Source organism: Cajanus cajan, chromosome 9 (assembly GCF_000230855.2).
Source record: "Cajanus cajan strain Asha chromosome 9, NIPB_CcT2T_4, whole genome shotgun sequence".
Lineage (NCBI taxonomy): Eukaryota > Viridiplantae > Streptophyta > Magnoliopsida > Fabales > Fabaceae > Cajanus > Cajanus cajan.
The window spans coordinates 56,372,803-56,392,906 of NC_138525.1; the positions used below are offsets into that span (position 1 = coordinate 56,372,803).

The 20,104-nt window shown below is 32.6% G+C and overlaps 2 protein-coding genes across 6 annotated transcripts; both read right to left on the reverse strand.

Annotated features, from left to right (window-relative positions):
• Window positions 1–302: 302 nt before the first annotated feature.
• On the reverse strand, window positions 303–12,915 carry RNEE/G (RNAse E/G-like protein). Of its 4 annotated transcripts, XR_014429678.1 has the most exons (15): window positions 12,653–12,915; window positions 11,462–11,565; window positions 9,321–9,502; window positions 8,535–8,787; window positions 7,384–8,447; window positions 6,954–7,271; window positions 6,778–6,819; window positions 6,212–6,336; window positions 5,186–5,333; window positions 4,286–4,358; window positions 3,171–3,283; window positions 2,581–2,700; window positions 2,284–2,369; window positions 2,026–2,181; window positions 846–1,062 (listed from the first exon to the last, which is right to left on the reverse strand). XR_014429678.1 is itself a non-coding variant. In XM_020381209.3 (14 exons), exons 1-14 carry the CDS (start codon window positions 12,715–12,717, stop codon window positions 883–885), a joined length of 2,943 nt encoding a protein of 980 aa, XP_020236798.1. In that variant the 5' UTR covers window positions 12,718–12,913; the 3' UTR covers window positions 303–882. The 4 variants fall into 4 exon arrangements, 3 of the variants coding, with proteins under 3 accessions (XP_020236798.1, XP_020236799.1, XP_020236800.1); XM_020381209.3 differs by lacking the exon at window positions 2,284–2,369 and having other exon boundaries at window positions 303–1,062; window positions 12,653–12,913; XM_020381210.2 differs by lacking the exons at window positions 2,284–2,369; window positions 12,653–12,915 and having other exon boundaries at window positions 303–1,062; window positions 9,321–9,515.
• A 4,651-nt stretch (window positions 12,916–17,566) lies between these two features.
• XERICO (RING/U-box superfamily protein) lies at window positions 17,567–19,511 on the reverse strand. 2 transcript variants are annotated; one of them, XM_020381192.3, is made up of 2 exons: window positions 19,354–19,511; window positions 17,567–18,641 (listed from the first exon to the last, which is right to left on the reverse strand). In XM_020381192.3, exon 2 carries the CDS (start codon window positions 18,428–18,430, stop codon window positions 17,975–17,977), a length of 456 nt encoding a protein of 151 aa, XP_020236781.1. In that variant the 5' UTR covers window positions 18,431–18,641; window positions 19,354–19,511; the 3' UTR covers window positions 17,567–17,974. The 2 variants fall into 2 exon arrangements, with proteins under 2 accessions (XP_020236781.1, XP_020236782.1); XM_020381193.3 differs by lacking the exon at window positions 19,354–19,511 and adding an exon at window positions 19,230–19,248.
• Between the last annotated feature and the right edge of the window lie 593 nt (window positions 19,512–20,104).

Sequence of the window (20,104 nt, forward strand, 5' to 3'; positions counted from 1 at the left end):
CTTATTTTTTTCTCTTGAATAAGTTTAAGATATACCAAAATCTATTTAAATAACTATCCTTCCCCAGTTTCAAAAATGAAGATGTAGTCCTTAGGTACTTCTACCAAATATTCTTCCACGCATACAGCTCCGACAAAACAAACTCCTAATATAATTACACATTAACCTATTTAGAGGTATCAGGTATTGTAACATTATTTAATGGATTTTACTATTAGGAAATTTTCAAGTCAGGTTAAATTTTTAAAACAGACTAGTTATATACAAAAATAAAATAAAATAAATAACAGTCGCGCCAAACCTTAAAATAAGATGTATATCAAATAAATATATTAGGTTAGAGTCTTTGATCTCAAAAGCAACCAAGCAAGTCAAGCTCAAGGCTTTTAAAGCCTAGCCTAGTTTAGGCTAACTCATTTCTACTCCCAAGTATCGGTGACCATAAAAATTTATGAGAAATGATAAGCATAATATTAAAAAATAAAAAAAAAATGATGTACAAAAATAACATTCATGGGGTAGCTCATTGTAACATTCATGACTCTGCTCATGCTAACTGGCTTCTGCAGTACCCCGGTTTCTCTTTCTTATCCTTCTATGGCAGTTGTTTGGTATGTCAAATGATGTGAAAACTGCTACTTGTGACCACTTGGTAAAAAGTGTCGTTCTTTACAAACAAAATTACTCATTGTGACAAGTTTCTGGGTGGTTTTTACCCGCCTAAAAGCTGTACCAATAAAGAGCTTGTTTCTAACTTGGTCTCAAAAGTGAGCTTAGATTATTTTTGCCCTTCCACCCTGTGACCCTAGTTTTTCTCCCTTAGCATGACATAAACAAAATTCATGTGGAGCTAAATCAAATACTATTTCAAGGAAGAACAGTTTATTTTCCCCTAGACTTTGATTTTTTAACTTGAACAATAGTCAGATTTTGGCCAGGCTTTTTGGTTCTTGCCTCTGAGGATCTTAACATTGAAATGGCAACTTGATGTTGGTTTTTTTCCACCTTGTCTTCGGTAAACGGTTTGATCTCAAATGCTCCTCTAGTGAAACCTCTGGCAACCTGTAGGATTACAAACAGCTAATCAGTGCTAAGCAATGCATGACACTATGACTTCAACATTATAAGCCTCTGAGAAATAAACGACACAATCATTTTCATACCAATGCTTTATCAAATTCAAAATCGCATTTAATATAGGCTTTGCCACCAAAAATCTAATATGACAAAAAACTTACCCCACTAAACAAAATCCAACCTACCTTCTGAAGCGCTCAACTATTTGCATGTCATTCACTAGACAGAAATTGATGTGCAGTAAAAGATAAAAAATCTAGGAAGCATTTCTTAAAATGAGAATCCAAATTATTAGAGTGCATTTCTTTCACAGATTAAAAACCGTTCCCCAGAATATATTCTTGGGAATGTAGAATTTTCATGTTTGTTATGAATTTTAAAAAAATAATCATGTGTATTGTTTATTTTCAGAAAAGTAATTATGTCATGATTTCAGTCATTTTTATTCCTATGATGAGAGGTGAGAAAGTTATATTCCCATGGAAATGTGATAAGTTATTATCTAACACAACTATAACCTCCATACCAACTTTTATTTTAATTATTTTAAAATTTAAAATATTCCTAGAATTGTGATTGAGAGAGATAGATCCCAGGAATACAATACTATAAATTTTAATTATTTTAATATTCTAACTAAACATATTTTTAAATACTATCAGGAATAAGATTCTTGCTTATAATATTCCTGTAAATATGATTCCTAGGAATACATCGTCATTCTGTTAAACAAACGCCTCCCTAATTATTACGAGGATGATAATTACGATGGCAGAGAAGGATTTGTCCCCACACGTTGCCAGTAGTACCAACCCTTCCAATACTTCCCTTTAAGCAATAACAGGTATCTTATACTAAAAGTAACTTGAATTGATAAATAGAAAGCATGGTAAAATTGTACAAGCATAGCAACAAACATTAAAGTGAAATATCCATTGATCAGTTTACCTTCAAGAGAATCCAGACTTTGAGAGAACTGCTCAATGTTGCAAGTCTGGTCTTTTTCCCAGAAGTCAGGTACTCACACATATGATGGTCAACCCTCAGAATAAATTTTGGCCATGACTTGGGTTTTTCAGGGTCTGCCTTACGGTCCATTGTTGCCTGAGATGTGAATGACAACAAACAACAAATCACACTCACTACAATGAGTAGCAATACTATGACAAGAACAGAACATTATCATGATCTAGAGAAACAAGTTACCAATGACTAAGGGGAGTTATAATGTGGTGGTTTGGGGAGAGGGACATAGGGCTGGATTGATAAGGAGAAAGTGAGTTTGAATCCCCCTATTAACATAACAACTAACTATTAACATTTGTCAATCCAAAAAAAAAAAATGTTACCAATGACTAAGAAGATAAAAGAAGAAAAATGTACTACATAGATGTTTAAGGAAATGTCAAATAGAACTTTTCAATTGTCTGACTCTTAAGTTCAAGGTTTCTTTCTCCCCATGATTGGCTGAAACAAAATTCTGAGATAAAAATGTCTACTTACAAGAAGCCTACAGATTTGCTGTTCAATTTTTGAGAAGGACGTCTCTAAAGCTTCCACCCTGCCTGTGGCATGGCAACAAGCACATGGTTCACTAATCATGAATGTCACACTTGGTCGAACCTGTCAAACATTGGTAAAGTGTTGATACTTCATTTTAATGTATGTTACTAAACTTGACTGAGTGTTCTGCCAACAATGATGAGAGGGGAATGCAACTTTTAAAAGAAAAATGCCGTTCAACCATTATTTTTTTTCAATCTATAGTCATTCTATTGTTTGAAAACAAGATGGTCATCAGTAAAATAATAGAAAAATAAGTAAATTAGGCATACTATTTGAGAAGTTTAGGGTAATATTATAAAACCATTGGAAGTATATATAGCAAGAGTGGGTGGGGGTTGTGGGGGAACACTTGATGTTCCATATATGGAACAAATCTATTTCCACACTTGTCACTCAAGTTTTTTGTTTCAACAAATCCAAATGTAGGCGTAGTTGTTAGATCAATGTAAATTGTTGAATGTTGCGGTGTAGTCTGCAATGATGGGATAACATACAGCTAATATATTTCCCATGGACAAGCAACATACCCTCTTTCGTGTTATTTCCATAAGCCCGTGTCTAGACAATTCAGAGACCTTCACCATTGATCTATCTCTCTCAATGGCTTTCTTGACTTCTTCATAGACCAATCTTTTATTTGCTGAACAAGAAGAATCCAAATTTAATAAATAAATATATTGATAAGGACTTTAAGAATAATAACACCAAGGTAGAATCTTTTATTTGCTGAACAAGAAGAATCTTTTATCAGAGTGGCATAAAAATGAACTATTTCATACTTAAATATCTATCATTCATTAACTTAAACTTGAGAGTTGAGAATATTATAACATTTGGAAGATTGTTTAGATCGATCCCTTGAGGCTAGATGACTCAATCAGCCACATCAACCAGTCCTCACTCCATGAAGGTACATAATGAAAGCAGGCACAGGATGAGAATAGAATTCTAAATTTCCAATGTAATGAAAATAAGGCAAGGTAAAATTGATATCTGATGTGCCATTAAGTAGCTTTATAAGAGTTTTATAAAATAAGACTTATTAGGGCCCCACATCTAGTTTTATATAAGAGTTGGCAGCAGGTGAGCTCCAAAAAAATTTCCATCCCTATACAGATTGGTTCGGCCAATTCCAGTTCTTAAAATATTGATGCTGTCATTTTGGTGTACAAAGTGATAGTGAGACTTGCTAAAAACAAAAAGGAATACACTACAAAAGTAGGTACAGCTTATCATAGAAGGAAAAATAATATTTTTTTTCCCATTAGAGAGAGATGTTACAAATTTCAAAACCAATATGGGCCTTTTTTAATAACTAAAGCTTTTAGGGAAAAGGTATTTTGACATGTTATTAGGATCTAACTGATACCGTCTACTAACCCCTGGCATTTATAAGAAATTTAGGGTAATGTTTATACTAAAGACAGTTGCAAGCCTGTACTCTTACATATGTCACTAACAAAAATAACAAAATATTTCCATGAAAACTACCGAGTAGGATCATTTAAAGCTTTAGCCAGTGATTTCAAAACTCCAATCAGTAATACTGAAATATTCTAAAAGTAAAAGTATATATTTTAGATGCCTTCTTCCCATAACTCAATACTTTATATGCACAAACAAGTGGGAGATTTCTACTCACCTTCATCTGTCATATCAATGAAATCTACAACAATGATGCCACCAATATCTCTAAGTCGCAACTCCCTTGCAATCTGTAATGCATTGTTTCTATTAAAATATTGTACTGCTTCAGATGAATTAATCTTGCATAAAAAACAAATTGTACTTCAAAAAAAAAAAATGAAATAGAATTCATAATGAATTATATAACTCCATGAATTATCTTACAAGGTTGTCAGAGTAAATATATAATTCTCTAAATTGCATGTCATGTCACAAATATTAATATTCAGTCTGTCCACTTATTTATTTATTAGCTTTCTCTTGTTTTATTTATTTGAGGATCTTGAATTTACGTTGGGCCTAATTCAACCTCAAAAGTTAACTGAACTCTACTTTAGCTCAAGATACCCACCTCACACCTAGGATTGGACAACAAGAATGTGGAGATTATAGGACTGATATATATATATATATATATATATATATATATATATATATATATATATATATCACACCAGGAAGACACAGGGAAAAGTAGATTGCACTGCAAAAGCGGCAACGACAAGCATTTTTTGGATAGTTAAGGGTGACCCGATAATTAAATCTATGACAAGACCTGATGCCATCTTATACTTGAGTTGAGTCTAAATCCCAAAAGCTAGCTCATGAGGTGAAGATAGCCAATGCCTTCATGTTTGTAGTCAATGTGGAATCAAAATAAAAAAGGACAATAATTGGAATACTTCTGCAGCTCTTTGGAAAGAATAGGCTTTTAACTAATGTACTAAATCAATATGAGATTTATAGAGACAAAGTTCAACTCCACCGAGATAATGACTAGCAAATAATGAAATGCACCACTTAACTTTAAAAGGTGTGTGTGTGGGGTGGGGGGTGGGGGGGTCATCTAACATACTTGTTTTGCAGCTGCAAGATTGACATCTAGAATAGCTTGCTGTTGTGAATTTCCATGACCAAGCATCCCGTGCCCTCCATTTACATCAATAGAAACTAATGCCTCAGTTTGTTCAATGATTAGAGAACCTCCATTAGCAAGTGGAACCCTGTAAAGTGATCAACAATTCAACATAAAGAAAACTATTTTAAGAATTTTAATATTAAGTGTCCTCGGAGCCAGATCAATTGACATTTTTTATAAGAACATCAGAAAAAGCACTGCTATTTACTGTTTGGTCTTCTCTTCTATTCTTTTTAACAATATTCTGATTTTAATCACACTGAATAATTGAGCATCTTGTGAAAATTCAATTACTTAATAGAAGGAAGATATGATTAAGAGTCTCCTTTACAATTTAAAAATGACTTTAATAATTGAAAAAACTCAATTATGATTTATCCCAATGAACCAAGAACTACATGACTAAAAACCAAATATTTTCTGCCACTAGCTTAAAAAAATTGAAAAATAATCATCATCTACATTTGTTCTACATTTTAGATGGTTAAGTTTGTTTGCATGTAAGCAGTCTGTTGGAATTAGAGTTTAGGTAAGGAAGTAGTAAAACAGAAATAAATGAATAATCTGAGATTGATATGGATTTGTTCTGTTGTGCCATGATACAAACTAACCCAATTGTCCTCTTTATACTAATATTAGGTTTACTAGTGTAGTATTACCATTACAAGCCCAAGCCTACTAATAAAATCAGACTACTAACCCTAATTAAATAGTGAAACATAATAAAATAAGGAAGTGATGACTAAGATTGCCTCAATTAGATAACTAATTGATTCCACAATATGTTCTAAAGATCTTTTAAGATTATTCTAAACAACACTATAGGATGAACTGACAATATTCTAAGAAGATATTCTGAGGATATTCTAACAGAACCTAACATAACATTTTTAAAGAAAAGTAGAAAATAAGGACAAGGATAATACACACTTCAAGTAACAAAAAGAAGTAACAAAATTTCACCTTTTGCTGAGGATATTGTCTATCTCCCCTTCAATGTTGAATTCATCAAACAGCGGAACTTTTTTATTGTATAGTTCAACTCGATCACAAAGATCAGGGGCAATTTCTTGAAGGTAATTGGTCACCTGAAGATTAAATAACATTGTTGAAATCACCAAAACAAAGTGTCAATTTGTACATTGAACCTTAAATTAGTCAATGATACAAGTTTTTAAATTGCAAAATATAATAATACCATTCCCAGCACTATTTGACTACAAACAACTGGATCAGCATGCTAACCTAGGACCATAGATATAAATGAAGTCTTGTACACATTTAAGATTTAAAATTCAGTTCTTCACTTTTTTCCAGGCTCTGTCTGGCTTTTGCTAATAGAAAATGGTAAACTGACATGTGACAGCCTATGCTACAGTTGGGTTCACAAACCAACTCTTGCAGTGAAATACTCTTCTTGATAAACTCTATTAATGGGGAACGAAAAGCCAATATTGTTCACATAAAAAACAGATATACTCCAGTCCTAAGATCGCAACTCAGCCTTCTGCAATTAGCTAATGCCATACCTCATGAAATGTCCTTGGGGAATCGACCACCATTTTCTTAACCTGAAGTATATCATGATAAAATGTAATCAGAAGAAGCAAATGTGAACTGGGTTTTCTTTTTAATATAATTAGATACCATTAAGTTAAACACCTACTAATCAATACAAGTGACTCAAAATAGTAACAGAACTAACATTTTCATTGAAATAATCCTGGACCACCGAGAGAGTTTGACCCATTGCCCTGTGCAAAATTACAGGAACAGCTCCTTCCACCCCTTCATCAGCAGCAAGAGCTGCAGACTTTGCATGTTCCATTATATTTTTCCATGTTGAAAGCAAACCTTCTAAGTCTTTTTGCAATTCCTCAAAAGAATGACCAGCAGCAACAGTTCTTACGGTGAGGCCAAAACCCTCAGGCTGCAATGTCTTTGCTATAACTTTCAACCTCGTGCGCTCAACACCAGAAATCTTTTTGGAGACTCCAATTTTATCACAACATGCAATCAAAACCTGCAGGACAGAGTCTGATTCAGATGAAACACGGTATAGATAATTTACATGAAGGACAAGAATGATATACAATCAAACTTTATGTAAGGTGCAACCATGAAAGAATGCATACCCAGAATCTACTTCTTAGTTTAGGATAAGCAGTCAGAGTAGGACCCTTTGTACCAAGGTCCTCTTTGACAACTTGGACAACTATTTTGGTTCCCTTGCGAGCTTGGATCCATTTGTTCTCACCAGAAGTTGTGTGGGTTGGTCTCTTTGTATCTTTTGTTTGCAATATATGAGAGTTGACAGACCCATTCACACCAAGAGGAAGAGAAATGTTATTTGTTTCTCCTTCAGTATGGACATCACTTCCCTCTATATCATCCTCAAAGTCAGCTTCTACTTCATCATCAACCATGCTACCATTAACATTGTCCTTAAGAACTTCAGAAATATAAAAATCATCCTCTCCTTCATGCTCATCATCATCGTTGTGTACAGATTTTAAACAACCAACCTCGGAATTTGTGTCTGATATTCCATTAGAGACATCAGTAACATTCAACAGATAATCATTTTTTCCCATGAGATCAATTTGTTGTTTCTTTGTCCTTTGACGAAATGGAGGGAATATAAATGGCTCCTTGTTGTGCTTAATGTCCATAAAAGCAGATCTAGAGTTCCCAATATTAACAAAAGCCCCACCCATATGAGGAACAAGCTTTGTGATCACCCCAACATATACACTATCGCATTGCACATTACTCTTTACTGGTTCCAACAATAGTTCAACCAATTTTTCATCCTCCAGTACTGCAATCCTTTGCATGGTACATATTGATGAGTTAATAAGTATAATGGTGGAAATAGAGTCATTTGACATTATATTACTACTTTCTTCAAGTAACGATTGTTCTCTATCTACCAGATTCACCTGCTCTTTTACAGTGTCACTGTCACCAGTTTCAGATTCCTTTGGTTCCATTTTATCCTTAGAGAGAATGGAAGGGGATGAATGTAGCCAGGGTTCCTCAACAGGCTGGTAATTCTCAGAAAGAATATTAATAGACTGGGAATCATCATCATTCGCAATCACTGTGTCCTCATTGTCGTAAAGTAATTGATCTTCCAAACCAAGTGTCTCAAACTTTAGGACGTCATTTTCAAGGAGACTCTCAATCCTTCCTTCATCTGTCAAACCACTGGAAGCATTTGAGTGTTCAGAAACATATTAGGAAAAACAAATATTTCAATTAGTGTAAAAACACTAAGTAATACCTTTGCTCAGGAAAGATATAGAGGGTTGCTCTAGAAGATATGTTTCCTCTGTGAAGGGGATCCATTCATGAGCTGAAGACATCTGGGAATCAGACCTAATCCATAAATCCCTGACCACAATTTTATTGTCTTCGAGGACCATAAGAGGTACTGATAGAGAAAAATCTGGTCCAGGCCTCCAAAGAATGTCACTTGAGGACCTTGATTTTCCCTTAATGAAATAATTATATCTAAAGTTCAAGCCAAAAGCAATCTGCAATTATAAAATTAGAACTGAGTCACTTAATTCATAAAAATGTGTATTTTGATATTCACACACAGTACTACAAGCGTCATATAATAATCTAAATTTTAATGGAAGGAAAATTTTGATCTGGAGGATGCAAATTTTGTTGAAATGGGTCTCATCATTTATTGTTTATTATAGAAATAATAGAATACAAACTATATTTGTATTGACAGGAAATGCAGAATCTTCAAGAGACAGGATTTGCTTTTCAAGGGTAGTTGTGTTCAGGATTTCCATAGATAAAGGAAAGCTTTAGAGATAAATTCTTCCCCGTTGGGGAAGGTTTCTTTATAGTATTTCTGATATACTGTGGATTTGCTTTATATGCTTCTTTCTGTGTATAAAGAAACCTACTGAGATGAGCTCAGATCTAGGACAAGATGAATAAAAAAGTTAATTTGAATGTAGAGACATCTCATTTAAACTTTTTCCTTAACAATTCTTTCTTCACAAAAAATAAATATACAAGACTACATTTGACACCTCAGACAAGTTACCTGAAATTCAGCTTTCCATGTGTTAGCATGCTCTGTAGGAGACATTAGTACAGCCATGTTTGGTTTCCAGCAGCCTAATTCAGCAAGATCACCAGTTATGTACAGGAGGTGACCATCTTCTAAATCTGCTTCCACAGTCCAAATGATCTTGCATAACTCATCAACACTAGTGGCTGGCTTCCCTGAGAAATCAAACTGCCCAGATCCATCATTCATTCTAAACTGGAGCAAAATATATTAAGAAAGCATGATTTTGAAAATTAATACCAAAAGGTAGATTTAGTACCAACACAGAATTTATATTACAGAGAGGGATTATTAGTAACAAAGGAAATAACTGCCTATTTAGCCCTCTAAAGAAATCCCAATCTAAGGTATACCGGAGGGACATAACAAGTGAACCAAGCCGAAGACTCCTTGGAATGTCCCTACAATCAACAAGGCAGTACAAACTACCTACAAACCCCGCAAACTTTAATGGGCCTATTACATGGGCCCAAGCCCAGTGAATTAGTATAAATATTGATGGTGGAGAGAGAAAGCAGTACCTTTTAGCATTTATTACAGAATTAATTGAAGTTGACCTGTCTAAGATCGAGAACTAACTTGAGTATTGAAGTGTTTTTTGCAAGTAAAACTCGTCTCCCATGCCCAATTACTATCAAGTGGACGAGATACTTGGAGTCATGAGCATCCATACGAGGACAAGTGGAGTTGACTTGAGCATTATAATTACCGGTGTACCCTCGTGTAGGTACGTAAGGATTGTAGGTTGACTATTTAAATACTTATATACACAACAAATATTCTTATTTAATAAAAATATCTAAATTATAGCTCAACACTCCCCCCCTCCCCAAGCTGAGGAATAGATGTCTTCCATTTCTAACGTGGCTATAAGATCATGAAAAATTGAGCTTATCAACCCCTTTGTGAGAACATCAGCCAATTGCTGTTGTAATGTAACACATGATATACACATCATACCTTTTTCCAACTTTTTTTTTAATAAAATTATCAATTTCAATATGTTTTGTCCTATCATGCTACACAGAGTATAGGCAATATTGATAGCTGACTTGTTACAATAGAGCTTCATTGGACCTCTCAATTCTTAAATTGTCTAAACTAATTTTTAGCCACAACAGTTTATGTAGTCCTTGAGCAATTCAGATTCCACTGATGATCTTGTTACCACATTCTGTTTTTTTCTCCTTCATGTTACTAAATTCTCCCAAGAAAGGAGCAATAATCAGATGTTGTTGATCTTCTACCCACCAAGAATCCTGCACAGTTAACACCATGCAGACTTCTATGGAAGCCACAAACATGTGAACTAGCGTATCTCTGACAATTACATCAACAGTTAAAGTTGGGGGATGTCAAGGAGAGGAAGTGGGTTTGGATTTGTGATAACCAGGCTGCTCTCTGCATTGCTTCTAATTTAGTTTTTCCATGAAGGGACCAAGCACATAGAGTTCAACTGTTACATTGTTCGAGAAAAAGTCCTTGCAGGCAAAATTACAACTTTGTTAGATCCAGTGAACAGCTTGCTACATGTTCACCAAATCTCTCAGAGGGCCCTGAGTTGAATATATTTGTTACAAGCTTTCTGCATATGATTTGTATGCCCCAGCTAGAGGGGAAGTGTTAGGTATAGCATATGTAACACGTGTATCACATGTCTAATTAGATTTCAGCACATGAACATATTTAGCATACCATTAGGACTTTACTGCATTGATTACTGTATACCACTCATGTGAGTATAAATTTGATAGCGTGTGATCTACATTAGACACCCATTTTCAAAAAATCTTTAACAGCAAATGTTCTTCTAATAATTATCACAACAGCCAATATCTATAGTTTAACACTAACCTTGTGATCTTGCAACAAGCCAAGGTTGAATCATATACTACTAAGTACTAATATTTAACTGTCAGTTGTATATTAAAATAAAATGATATGATTTGGATGTTAACACTTGAACAATACGGCTGTGATAAGGATCCAAGAACTAAAAAGCAAATCGAATCAAGAAACCAGTAGCCAAAAGAAAGGAGATAACCATATACTTAAAAAATGAAGTCATAAACAAACAAATTAATAAGAGGTTACAAAAAAGATGTTTGAATTACCTTTATCAGTTGATAATGCAGCTAAACTTCTGACTGATTTATGGTTCTTCAAACAGTACACGAATCGAAACACACTGTGCAGTGGTACATGATGGCATATGTGCCTGTCCCAACATTAGAATACATAAGCGCAAACAATTTACAGTAACATTAAAGAACAAGTATCCATCACATGACAATATATCACCTTTCATAGTTGTATTTGTCATCATTCTTTATCTGTCTATCAATATCTTATGTTTCAAATATAAAGGCATAAATAACAATGCATTTGATATCTATAATTATCTGTCGATAAATATGTAGTGCTTCATGCAAGACATATGTCTAGTAAGTGGGTTAAAATAACCTCCAATCAGTATGACAACTCATTACCATTTGCTAATGTTTAATGGGAAAGCTGAGAGGTGCAGTACATGTAATAAAATTCCAAAGAAGGAAGAATATAATACTGCTTTGTTTTAACTTGGTCAAAACTTTCTAATTGAACAAATGATGATAAACCAACTATAACCGTGTAGAATCTAAAAGCTTAAGGACCTATTTGAATAAGTCTCTGCATAAGCATTTCTAGAAGAAAAAAATAGGAAGAGAAAAAATGAAATAAACTTCTCTAAAAGTTATAATTAACTTAAGCATAAGTTAATTAGAGGAAACTCTTGTATTAACTTCTCCAAAAACTTATTTTTAATTTATGAAAAAACTTATTTCATTTTTTTTTCTTTCTAGAAGTGCTTCCGGACAGGTTTATCTAAACAGACCCTAAGCAAAAGCTAGTTTGTGTTCATAAAATGTGGCAAGGCTGAAAATCACCTCTCGTTTGCTACATAGTACAAAATATGGGAAGGTCGAAAGCAAACTAGAAAAGTACAAGTCATTAACACTCCACCCTACAATTTTTTGCTACCACTATAGCATAAAACTGAGTTAAAACTTCAAAGTGATTCCCCACTCTCTAGCAAAGAGCAAAAATGAGTGAGAATGAAAACATTTTTCATCTAAACTCCATTTCCATCCCCTCCCATCTGTTTTCCACCTAAGAAGAGAAATTCAAAGCAAACAGGAATTGGGTACACGTTGATTCATTCATTCATTCAATTAAGGTTTCTGGGAGGCGGAATGAGCGAACAGAGAATCAAGGGCAAGTAAAAAAAACAAAAGTAAAAAAGAGCGAATGTGAAAAGATAATACCTCTTGGGCGGAATAATGAAGGGAGTGTAGGTGCGAAAAAGGTGCGTAAAAGAGAGTTCAGCCATGAAGAAGGGGAAAGTGGTAAGGTAAGCTATGGTGGGTATGTGATAGTGTGAAGGTTGAAGGAGTTCATCACTGGAAACGGTGTTGGTGTGAGAAATGGCTGTGGAATGTGGATAGATGGATCATGGATGGATAGGTGGTGCTCGTCACTGGATAATGCCTTCACTTGGCGCCTTCTGTCATTCCATATTACCCATTTTCGTAATCAACTTTATTCATATTAAGGGTTTAATAGTGATATGTGGTTTAATTATAATGCATTATAAATAATAAATTTGTTAATTTTTATAATAATTATTTAATATGAATTAAAAAAATTATAGATCGATTATGTAGAATATTTTAGGTTCAAATATATTTTTAATTTCTATAATTTTACTGATTTTATTTTTTAGTTCTTATAATTTAATTTTTTTAATTTATGTACTTATATTTTTAATATTTTTAGTCTATGTTTAATTTTTTTGTAATATTGTTTTTATGTGAGTGACTTGAATTTGTTAAATATAATGATGTATATAATTTTGTAAACAATGATCTGTATGCTATTATTAATAATTTGACAGTTCATCTATATATATTTTTTTGGTAAAGTACTGGCAAAAAAAAACAAAACAAATTATAATCTGACGATTGGACTTCCAGCTATGTCTGCTAACACCTGAGACTCTACCTCAGGTGGAGGGGAAACAAGTTCCTCCACCTCTAGACCTCGCATTTGTTCCAGCCTAGCCAATAGAGCAGCACACTTATTCCCTTCTCGAAAAGATTCATCTATATCATATTTAGTTATAATAACAGTGTTAATGACTAAAAAAATATAAATACAAAATTAAAAATCTATTTTAAACTATACAAAAATTAAATCCTAATATTTTAAGTTTGCTTGTATAAAAGAGAAAATACGATATATGTAAGGGAGAGCCTCTAAAACGAAGTAGTAACTCAAATGCCTCACTAGTGTGGCATCATTTTTTATTCTGAATTTTGCTATAGAAATAATATTATAATAAATAAGTAATATAAAAATAATATGTTTTAATTTATTTTTTATCAAACATTGAGAGTGAAATGCCTAAAATATCCATTATTCCACTTTCACTCTCCTCCTTACCACTAACCTACCACCAACCAGAGCCTCTCCCTTTGGTGCAACAATGTCTCACTGAGGTTCCGAGAACAATATTGTCTCAATGTCGTTGGCGTTCAACCTTGATGGGAAGGAGAAAAAAAAAATATGTCAACAACAATTGCTTTCTGCTAAATCCTTCATAGGGGGGACATCTTGGTTTGTAACCGAAACTTGTCAGAGGGTTTTTCTTCACATGTGATTGATGTGAACACGAGAAAATAAAAATAAAAATCTTTGGTGGTACTCTTGGACCTTAAAGGTGGTGGAGATGGCAGGTGCGGTTGGGCAAACAAAGTAATAAAGGAGGGCAAAAGGAGAGGGATGGTGGTAGCATGCGAATTGAGAGAGCAAAATGAGAAAGAAAGGGAAAAAATAAAATGAGAAAGAGAGGGAGGAAAGGGGAGAAAATGAACCCCTCTTATGTCTTATGGTGGTCGAAAATCTCTAGTGGACTTCACAAAAGTTTTCAACATTTTTCATTTTTTGTCTAAGGATATAGTTGTAAATTGATGAGAAGCAATCTTAACTGTTGAATTTAATATTTTATATCCTACAATTCATAATTATTTATACCATATGAATTACCTAAAAACTACTTTCTTTTGTTACTACATCCATGAACTATCTAATAAGATGTTTCATGCTATAATTATTTTTTTACATAGATTATATTTATTATTTAAAATACTTGTTTGTAACTTTGAGTTGAATAAGGTTTTACATTTTTTTTATTGATTTTGAATCGAACAAACTTGATTAATAGTAAATTAGATCGAATCGGATCAATCCAATAATATCACAATACTTGAAGTAAAGGGCATCACCATTTTTAGAATCATGGTATATAATATACATGTCCTTTTTTTCTACTAATCTTAAATCGAAAAAACTTGATTAATAGCAAATTAGGGTGAGTTGGACCAATTTAATAATATCACAACTTGTATTACGTTCTTTTAAATAATTTTGAAAAATACTTTTCTGAACACTAATTTTATTGTTTTGAAAAGTACTTTTCGAAAGTATGTTAAAAACTCAATTTCGAAGTATGCTTTCAGTAACACTAATTTTACTATTTTGAAAAGTAATTTTGGAATACTAAAATTATTTGATGTTGTGTTTTCTAGATGTATAGACGGGGAAGTGCTCGAAGAAGAAAAAACACATTTAACTCAGTACTTTCGACATCATTGAGAAAGCCACATGCACATATAATATTGTTAAAAATTAGTTATACGTTTTAAGTACACGTGAAAACTAAAAGATTAAAAAGAAAATAATAATGACAAAACTGAAGAAGGAGGGAGAAGAGACTAATGTAAAATTGAAAGAATTATAATTATCTATCGAAATAGGCGAGGTGGAGGAAAAATAAAGGATATATGTGAAAACTAAAAAAAAAAAAAGTGTATGAAAAAGAAAAAAAATGTTAAATTAAATGTTAGAAGTGTAAAATAAAAAAAAATTAAAATTAAAATTAAGAATATTTTAGAAATTTAACTATTTTTTTTATTTAAAAAAAAGGTGTACTTATTAAAAAAAAAATGTATATATGAACCCCATCTTTATTTAAACGAGTGAAGTGAGGTTGAAGGCGAATAATACCAAAATACAAATATGTTAGGCAAGCCCAACAAGAGTTTAGGCTCAACCAGAGGCAATCTGCAGGCCCAGTATAAGTATGTAATGGCCGAAGATGAGCCAATGGACGCTTCCCAACACAACACGTTTCACACCTCTTTTATTCTTTTACTTTTATACATTCAGAAACTAAATATTTTGTTTTGGACAATTTAATAAAACTATGCAGATTCCGTGAGCAAAAGAGATTGTGATTAATAAAAAAGTGTAGTCAAGGCAAGAGTCAAGAACTGTACTTTTCCATCCATGTTGACAAGAAAAGATGGGAGTGAAAAAAGAAAAAAGAAAAAGAAATGATGATATGATAATAAATTAATAATAGGTAAATTTGATGTGGCCAATGAAGAGAAAACAAGTGGCGGTTATAGGTTCGTAATCGGTGTCGGCGTAAGAGAGGTGGTTGAATTGTTAATTGTTGTGTGGCCACGACCACCACATATGTGGCATCTTTCCATTAACATCATACAATTATGCTCCAACTCAATGCATCTTTCATTATTGACCCTTCACACCTACTCACTTTTACATTCATACTTAATTATTCACTTTACTTTGCTTGGGATATCAAATACCTCACTCGCTTTCATTCACTTCCATCCATCCCAAGCTTTAGTTTCTTGCTCTATTAAACCAATGTGTTTATAACATTTCTCAGCATGCAATGACATATTATGTTTGCTACCATTTGTCCCAAGTAAGAACCAACTCTTTGCACACCACTTTTCTACTTCCAATGCATCTAATAAAAAATTCAATTAAATGTTATTAATAAGTTAAGATAAAGTTAGAAGCATAAATTAAAAACGTTATAATCCACTTTTATGAGTTGAAATGAACTAGCAAGATTGTTATGTATTTGAAAGTAATTTGCAAGAGTAATTGGCCTTATTTAGATGGTATGGTAGAGAGTCAAATGATATAATAGTGGAAACATAGGAGTAGGGTTAGTTACATAGATCCAATACCGTACCGTGTTATATTCAAAATTTTCATAAAGCTTATTTAAAAAATATAAATATAACTGTTTAATAAATATTAATGGAGTCAAAATACTATATACCTCTATATTTTATTTTAAGATAAAAAATTAAATTAAGTAATAAAAGTGTTTAAATTTTAAAAATTTGACTAGTTTAAAATAATTAACTTATTTAAGCAATTAACTTTTAATATTTAAATATTTAAGAATACAATCATCTAAAAAAAATTGAAGACAAAAATAAAATGAAATTATAAACTCATGTTAACCAATTAAAAATTTTCTTTGATGGTGTGATTTTAAGATAGTTGTTTAGAGTTAACAATGTATTTGAAAAGACATTAAAAAAAACTTAAAAGCTAAGTAGATTAACTTTCAAACTAATTTAAACTAATGACTTATGAAAATAAACTAACTCATAAACTATTAATTTTTTTTTCTTCTATTTCAATGCTCATTAATTTATTTTACCTTAACTAATTAAATATATCATCTAATGTTATTTTACATTTATCAAATAAGTTATTATTATCAGATCATCTTCCTAAATATCAATTCAATCAATCAATTTAAAAACTTTCAATCATTCAACTTAAATCATAAGTTATAAATTATCACCAAACTAATCCCCAACATATTGTGATCATGACCCTGAATCCTGATATATATCTTCTCGATTTTAATAATGTAAAAAAGATAGAGCAAATACTATACATTACATACTAATAGTATGTAAAAATAAATAAATAAATAACACATTATTTAATCGCAACTTGTAAGACAAGTTGCATGATAAGCTAGCTGACTTTCATGATAATTATCTTTAAAGTTATTATCCACAATTAATTATAAAGTGACAATGAAAAAACCCCTTGACCTCTTTACACTGTCAATATATAGAACTCAAACCCAAAACACAATTAAACAAGCTATGCTCGGTATATGGCAAAATTAAAGGCATTGGTGGTTTGTATTGTTTAGTTATAATTGAATCTTAATCTTATTGCCAACCACAGCTATTTACACACTACACTATATATACATGGTGATAAGAGTTTGAAAGGCAAAACAAATGGATTCTACAATCCATGCTTCCAAATTAGGATCAAAATGCCCAACATAGAATTAAGGCTCTGAAGTCCAACCAAAGGTGGGCATTATGAGTAAACATAATATGCAAGCAAAAAGTATACCCCCTCATTTGTGCCAAAGAGCACAGACAGAAAAGGGAAAACAAAACCCTCCACAAACTCTAGACCATAAAAGTCAAAAAGTTTAAAACTTGAAAAGGTGGCAGAACTCAGATGCATGAACATCAAAACCTCGTGAATATGTACACTACACTGTACATGAAAACTCTCTTCCTGCCAGACTCATTTAGAATCTGTTTGGATACAAGTTTAGAAGAATTCTAGAGAATTCCTCTACTTAAATAAACTCGTTATTTTCAGTTGAAAAATTCTCAAAAGTTATTCTAAGCTTATATCCAAACCAACTCTTATTCTGTTTACTGAAAGCAAGATGCATCATCTTCAGGCATCAAGGGAGTCCTGCAAAGTGGGCATGTAACGTTCCAGTAGTTCAGCCACTGCTCCAAGCACACTTTGTGGAAGAGATGGCCGCAGGAAAGGCGGTTTATCTCCGATTCGGGTTTGAACCGGGTGAGACACACAGAGCAGTCATGTTCAGGGTGTTTACAGCAACACACGCTGTCAAACCGTAGTGTTGGTGTCCGGCTTCTGAACTCTTCAATGTAACTCTCAGACGGACTGAGATGGAATTCAAATGACTCAGGTGGGGTTTGTGAGGGATCTGGTGAAGTGGAGGATGATGAAAGGTGGATGCCAACAATGTGTAGGATTGTCCTAACAATGCCTTTAAATATGGAAATTGACAATACAGTGTTCACCAGAAGGACACATAATACTCCTTCAGATGGTGCTGGGAGACTTGAGAGGCCCATTTTGATCAATGCTAAGAGCCCTTTAGGGATACCAAGTTACAATTGTGCTGCAAGTTGCAACTGTGGAACCTCAAAACTGAGCTAATAGAACAACAAATTGCCTTTGAATCAGGAAGAATCCACAAACATGGAAATGGGGAACCAAAAAACAAGATTGCTATGTCAAGTTTTCAAGTATGGAAATTCTGTTGGTCTCTTCTTAATATCTGACCTGTAAACACATTAAAGGAAAGATTAGAACATTAAATACTCAAACAAAATTACGAAAATGATTCCTCAATACCATGGTAAATTATCATTTCAATCAATAATAGATAGAAAGAACATACGCTTAAATCCTGATTCCTGACTATAAAGCTATTATAATATTTGATTATCACAAGTTATTCTTACCTAAAAGAAATTCATATGAAAGTATATGACATAACAAATTGCAAGAAACACAGAATTTGATGATATTTATATATGTTTTCTCTGGGAAAAGACCGGCTACTAAGAAAAAATGGGTTAAATCCAGCAAACCCTTAATCCTGAATTAGAAGAAAAATCAAACCAATATACAAACAAACAAGTCAAAATAGAAAGTAGCAAGTAATTTGCTGCAAACATTTCCAGATTGCAAATTGAGGAAACGAAATTAAACAACAAGCATTTGATTGGCTTCTTCATCAACAACGAGATCCAACACATACCAAACCCTCAGGGAGAAAACTTTAGATTAGAATTACACATCAAAATAACCTTTTAATCAAAAAAGAAAGAGGAAAAAAGAAAGAAAAAAAAAAAAACAGAACTTTACAAGTCCATAGAACACCACTCCAGCACACGATCTAGCAATTTCCAACACAACACAGAAAACCTAGATGGCCTAGAGCAGAAAACTGAAAACCCAGAAGAAAAGAATGCATTTTGATGAGACTTACGAAGTGGGGTTTGGAGATTACGGTTCTGGAATGATGGAAAATCCGTAAAATCTTCTCTCTTTGCTTTATAGATAGAAGAAGAACCCCACCATCTCAGGGATTCATTATTGGCAACACAGTAACCAGTGCCTTAACCATGGTTACACTCTATTTCCCTGCATTCCTTAACCACGGTTAACATTCTTTTTTAAATTTTTTATCAGAAAAAACTCATAATATAATGGAAAAATAGTTAAGAAACGATTACAAAAATGAGAAAGGGACAAACAAGTTACGAGAACCAATTTGTAGACTCATAATTTATGTTGATCTTTCCGGAGTCAAGGATAAAGTTAACCATTTTTAATTTTAAAACTAAAAGAAGTGATAGTGTTTCATGACATGTTTTCAATTTTGGATTTTTATACTTTATCCTTATTTACTGCCTGAATTTATGCTTATAGCACCCAATTTTTTTATTCGGTTATGCACTCTATGATACATCAATATGAAAAATGTATATTTCTAAAATATATTAAAAAAATTCATTGTTTCTTATTTTTCTATGCTATTATTTTATTTTTTTTAGTTTCACTTATTTTATATTTTAATTCTTATAATTTAAAATATTTTTTTATTTTTATATTTATCTTTTAATTTTTTTAGTTCTTATAATTTATTATAGATTTTTTTAGTCATATAATTGTCTCTTTGTATTGATTTGTTCAACTTTGTATTTTAATGATGAATTTATATTTTGTTATCTCCTAAA

What these genes read in the sequence shown, in the direction of transcription:
- RNEE/G (XM_020381209.3), bottom strand. Translation starts at nt 12,717, where the DNA reads ATGGCTGAACTCTCTTTTACGCACCTTTTTCGCACCTACACTCCCTTC. An exon ending in GACAATATCCTCAGCAAAAG is followed by an intron (nt 5,334 to 6,211) that starts GTGAAATTTTGT and finishes ATCACTTTACAG; the next exon opens with GGTTCCACTTGCTAATGGAG. An exon ending in ATCTTGCAGCTGCAAAACAA is followed by an intron (nt 4,359 to 5,185) that starts GTATGTTAGATG and finishes AATGCATTACAG; the next exon opens with ATTGCAAGGGAGTTGCGACT.
- XERICO (XM_020381192.3), bottom strand. Translation starts at nt 18,430, where the DNA reads ATGGGCCTCTCAAGTCTCCCAGCACCATCTGAAGGAGTATTATGTGTC.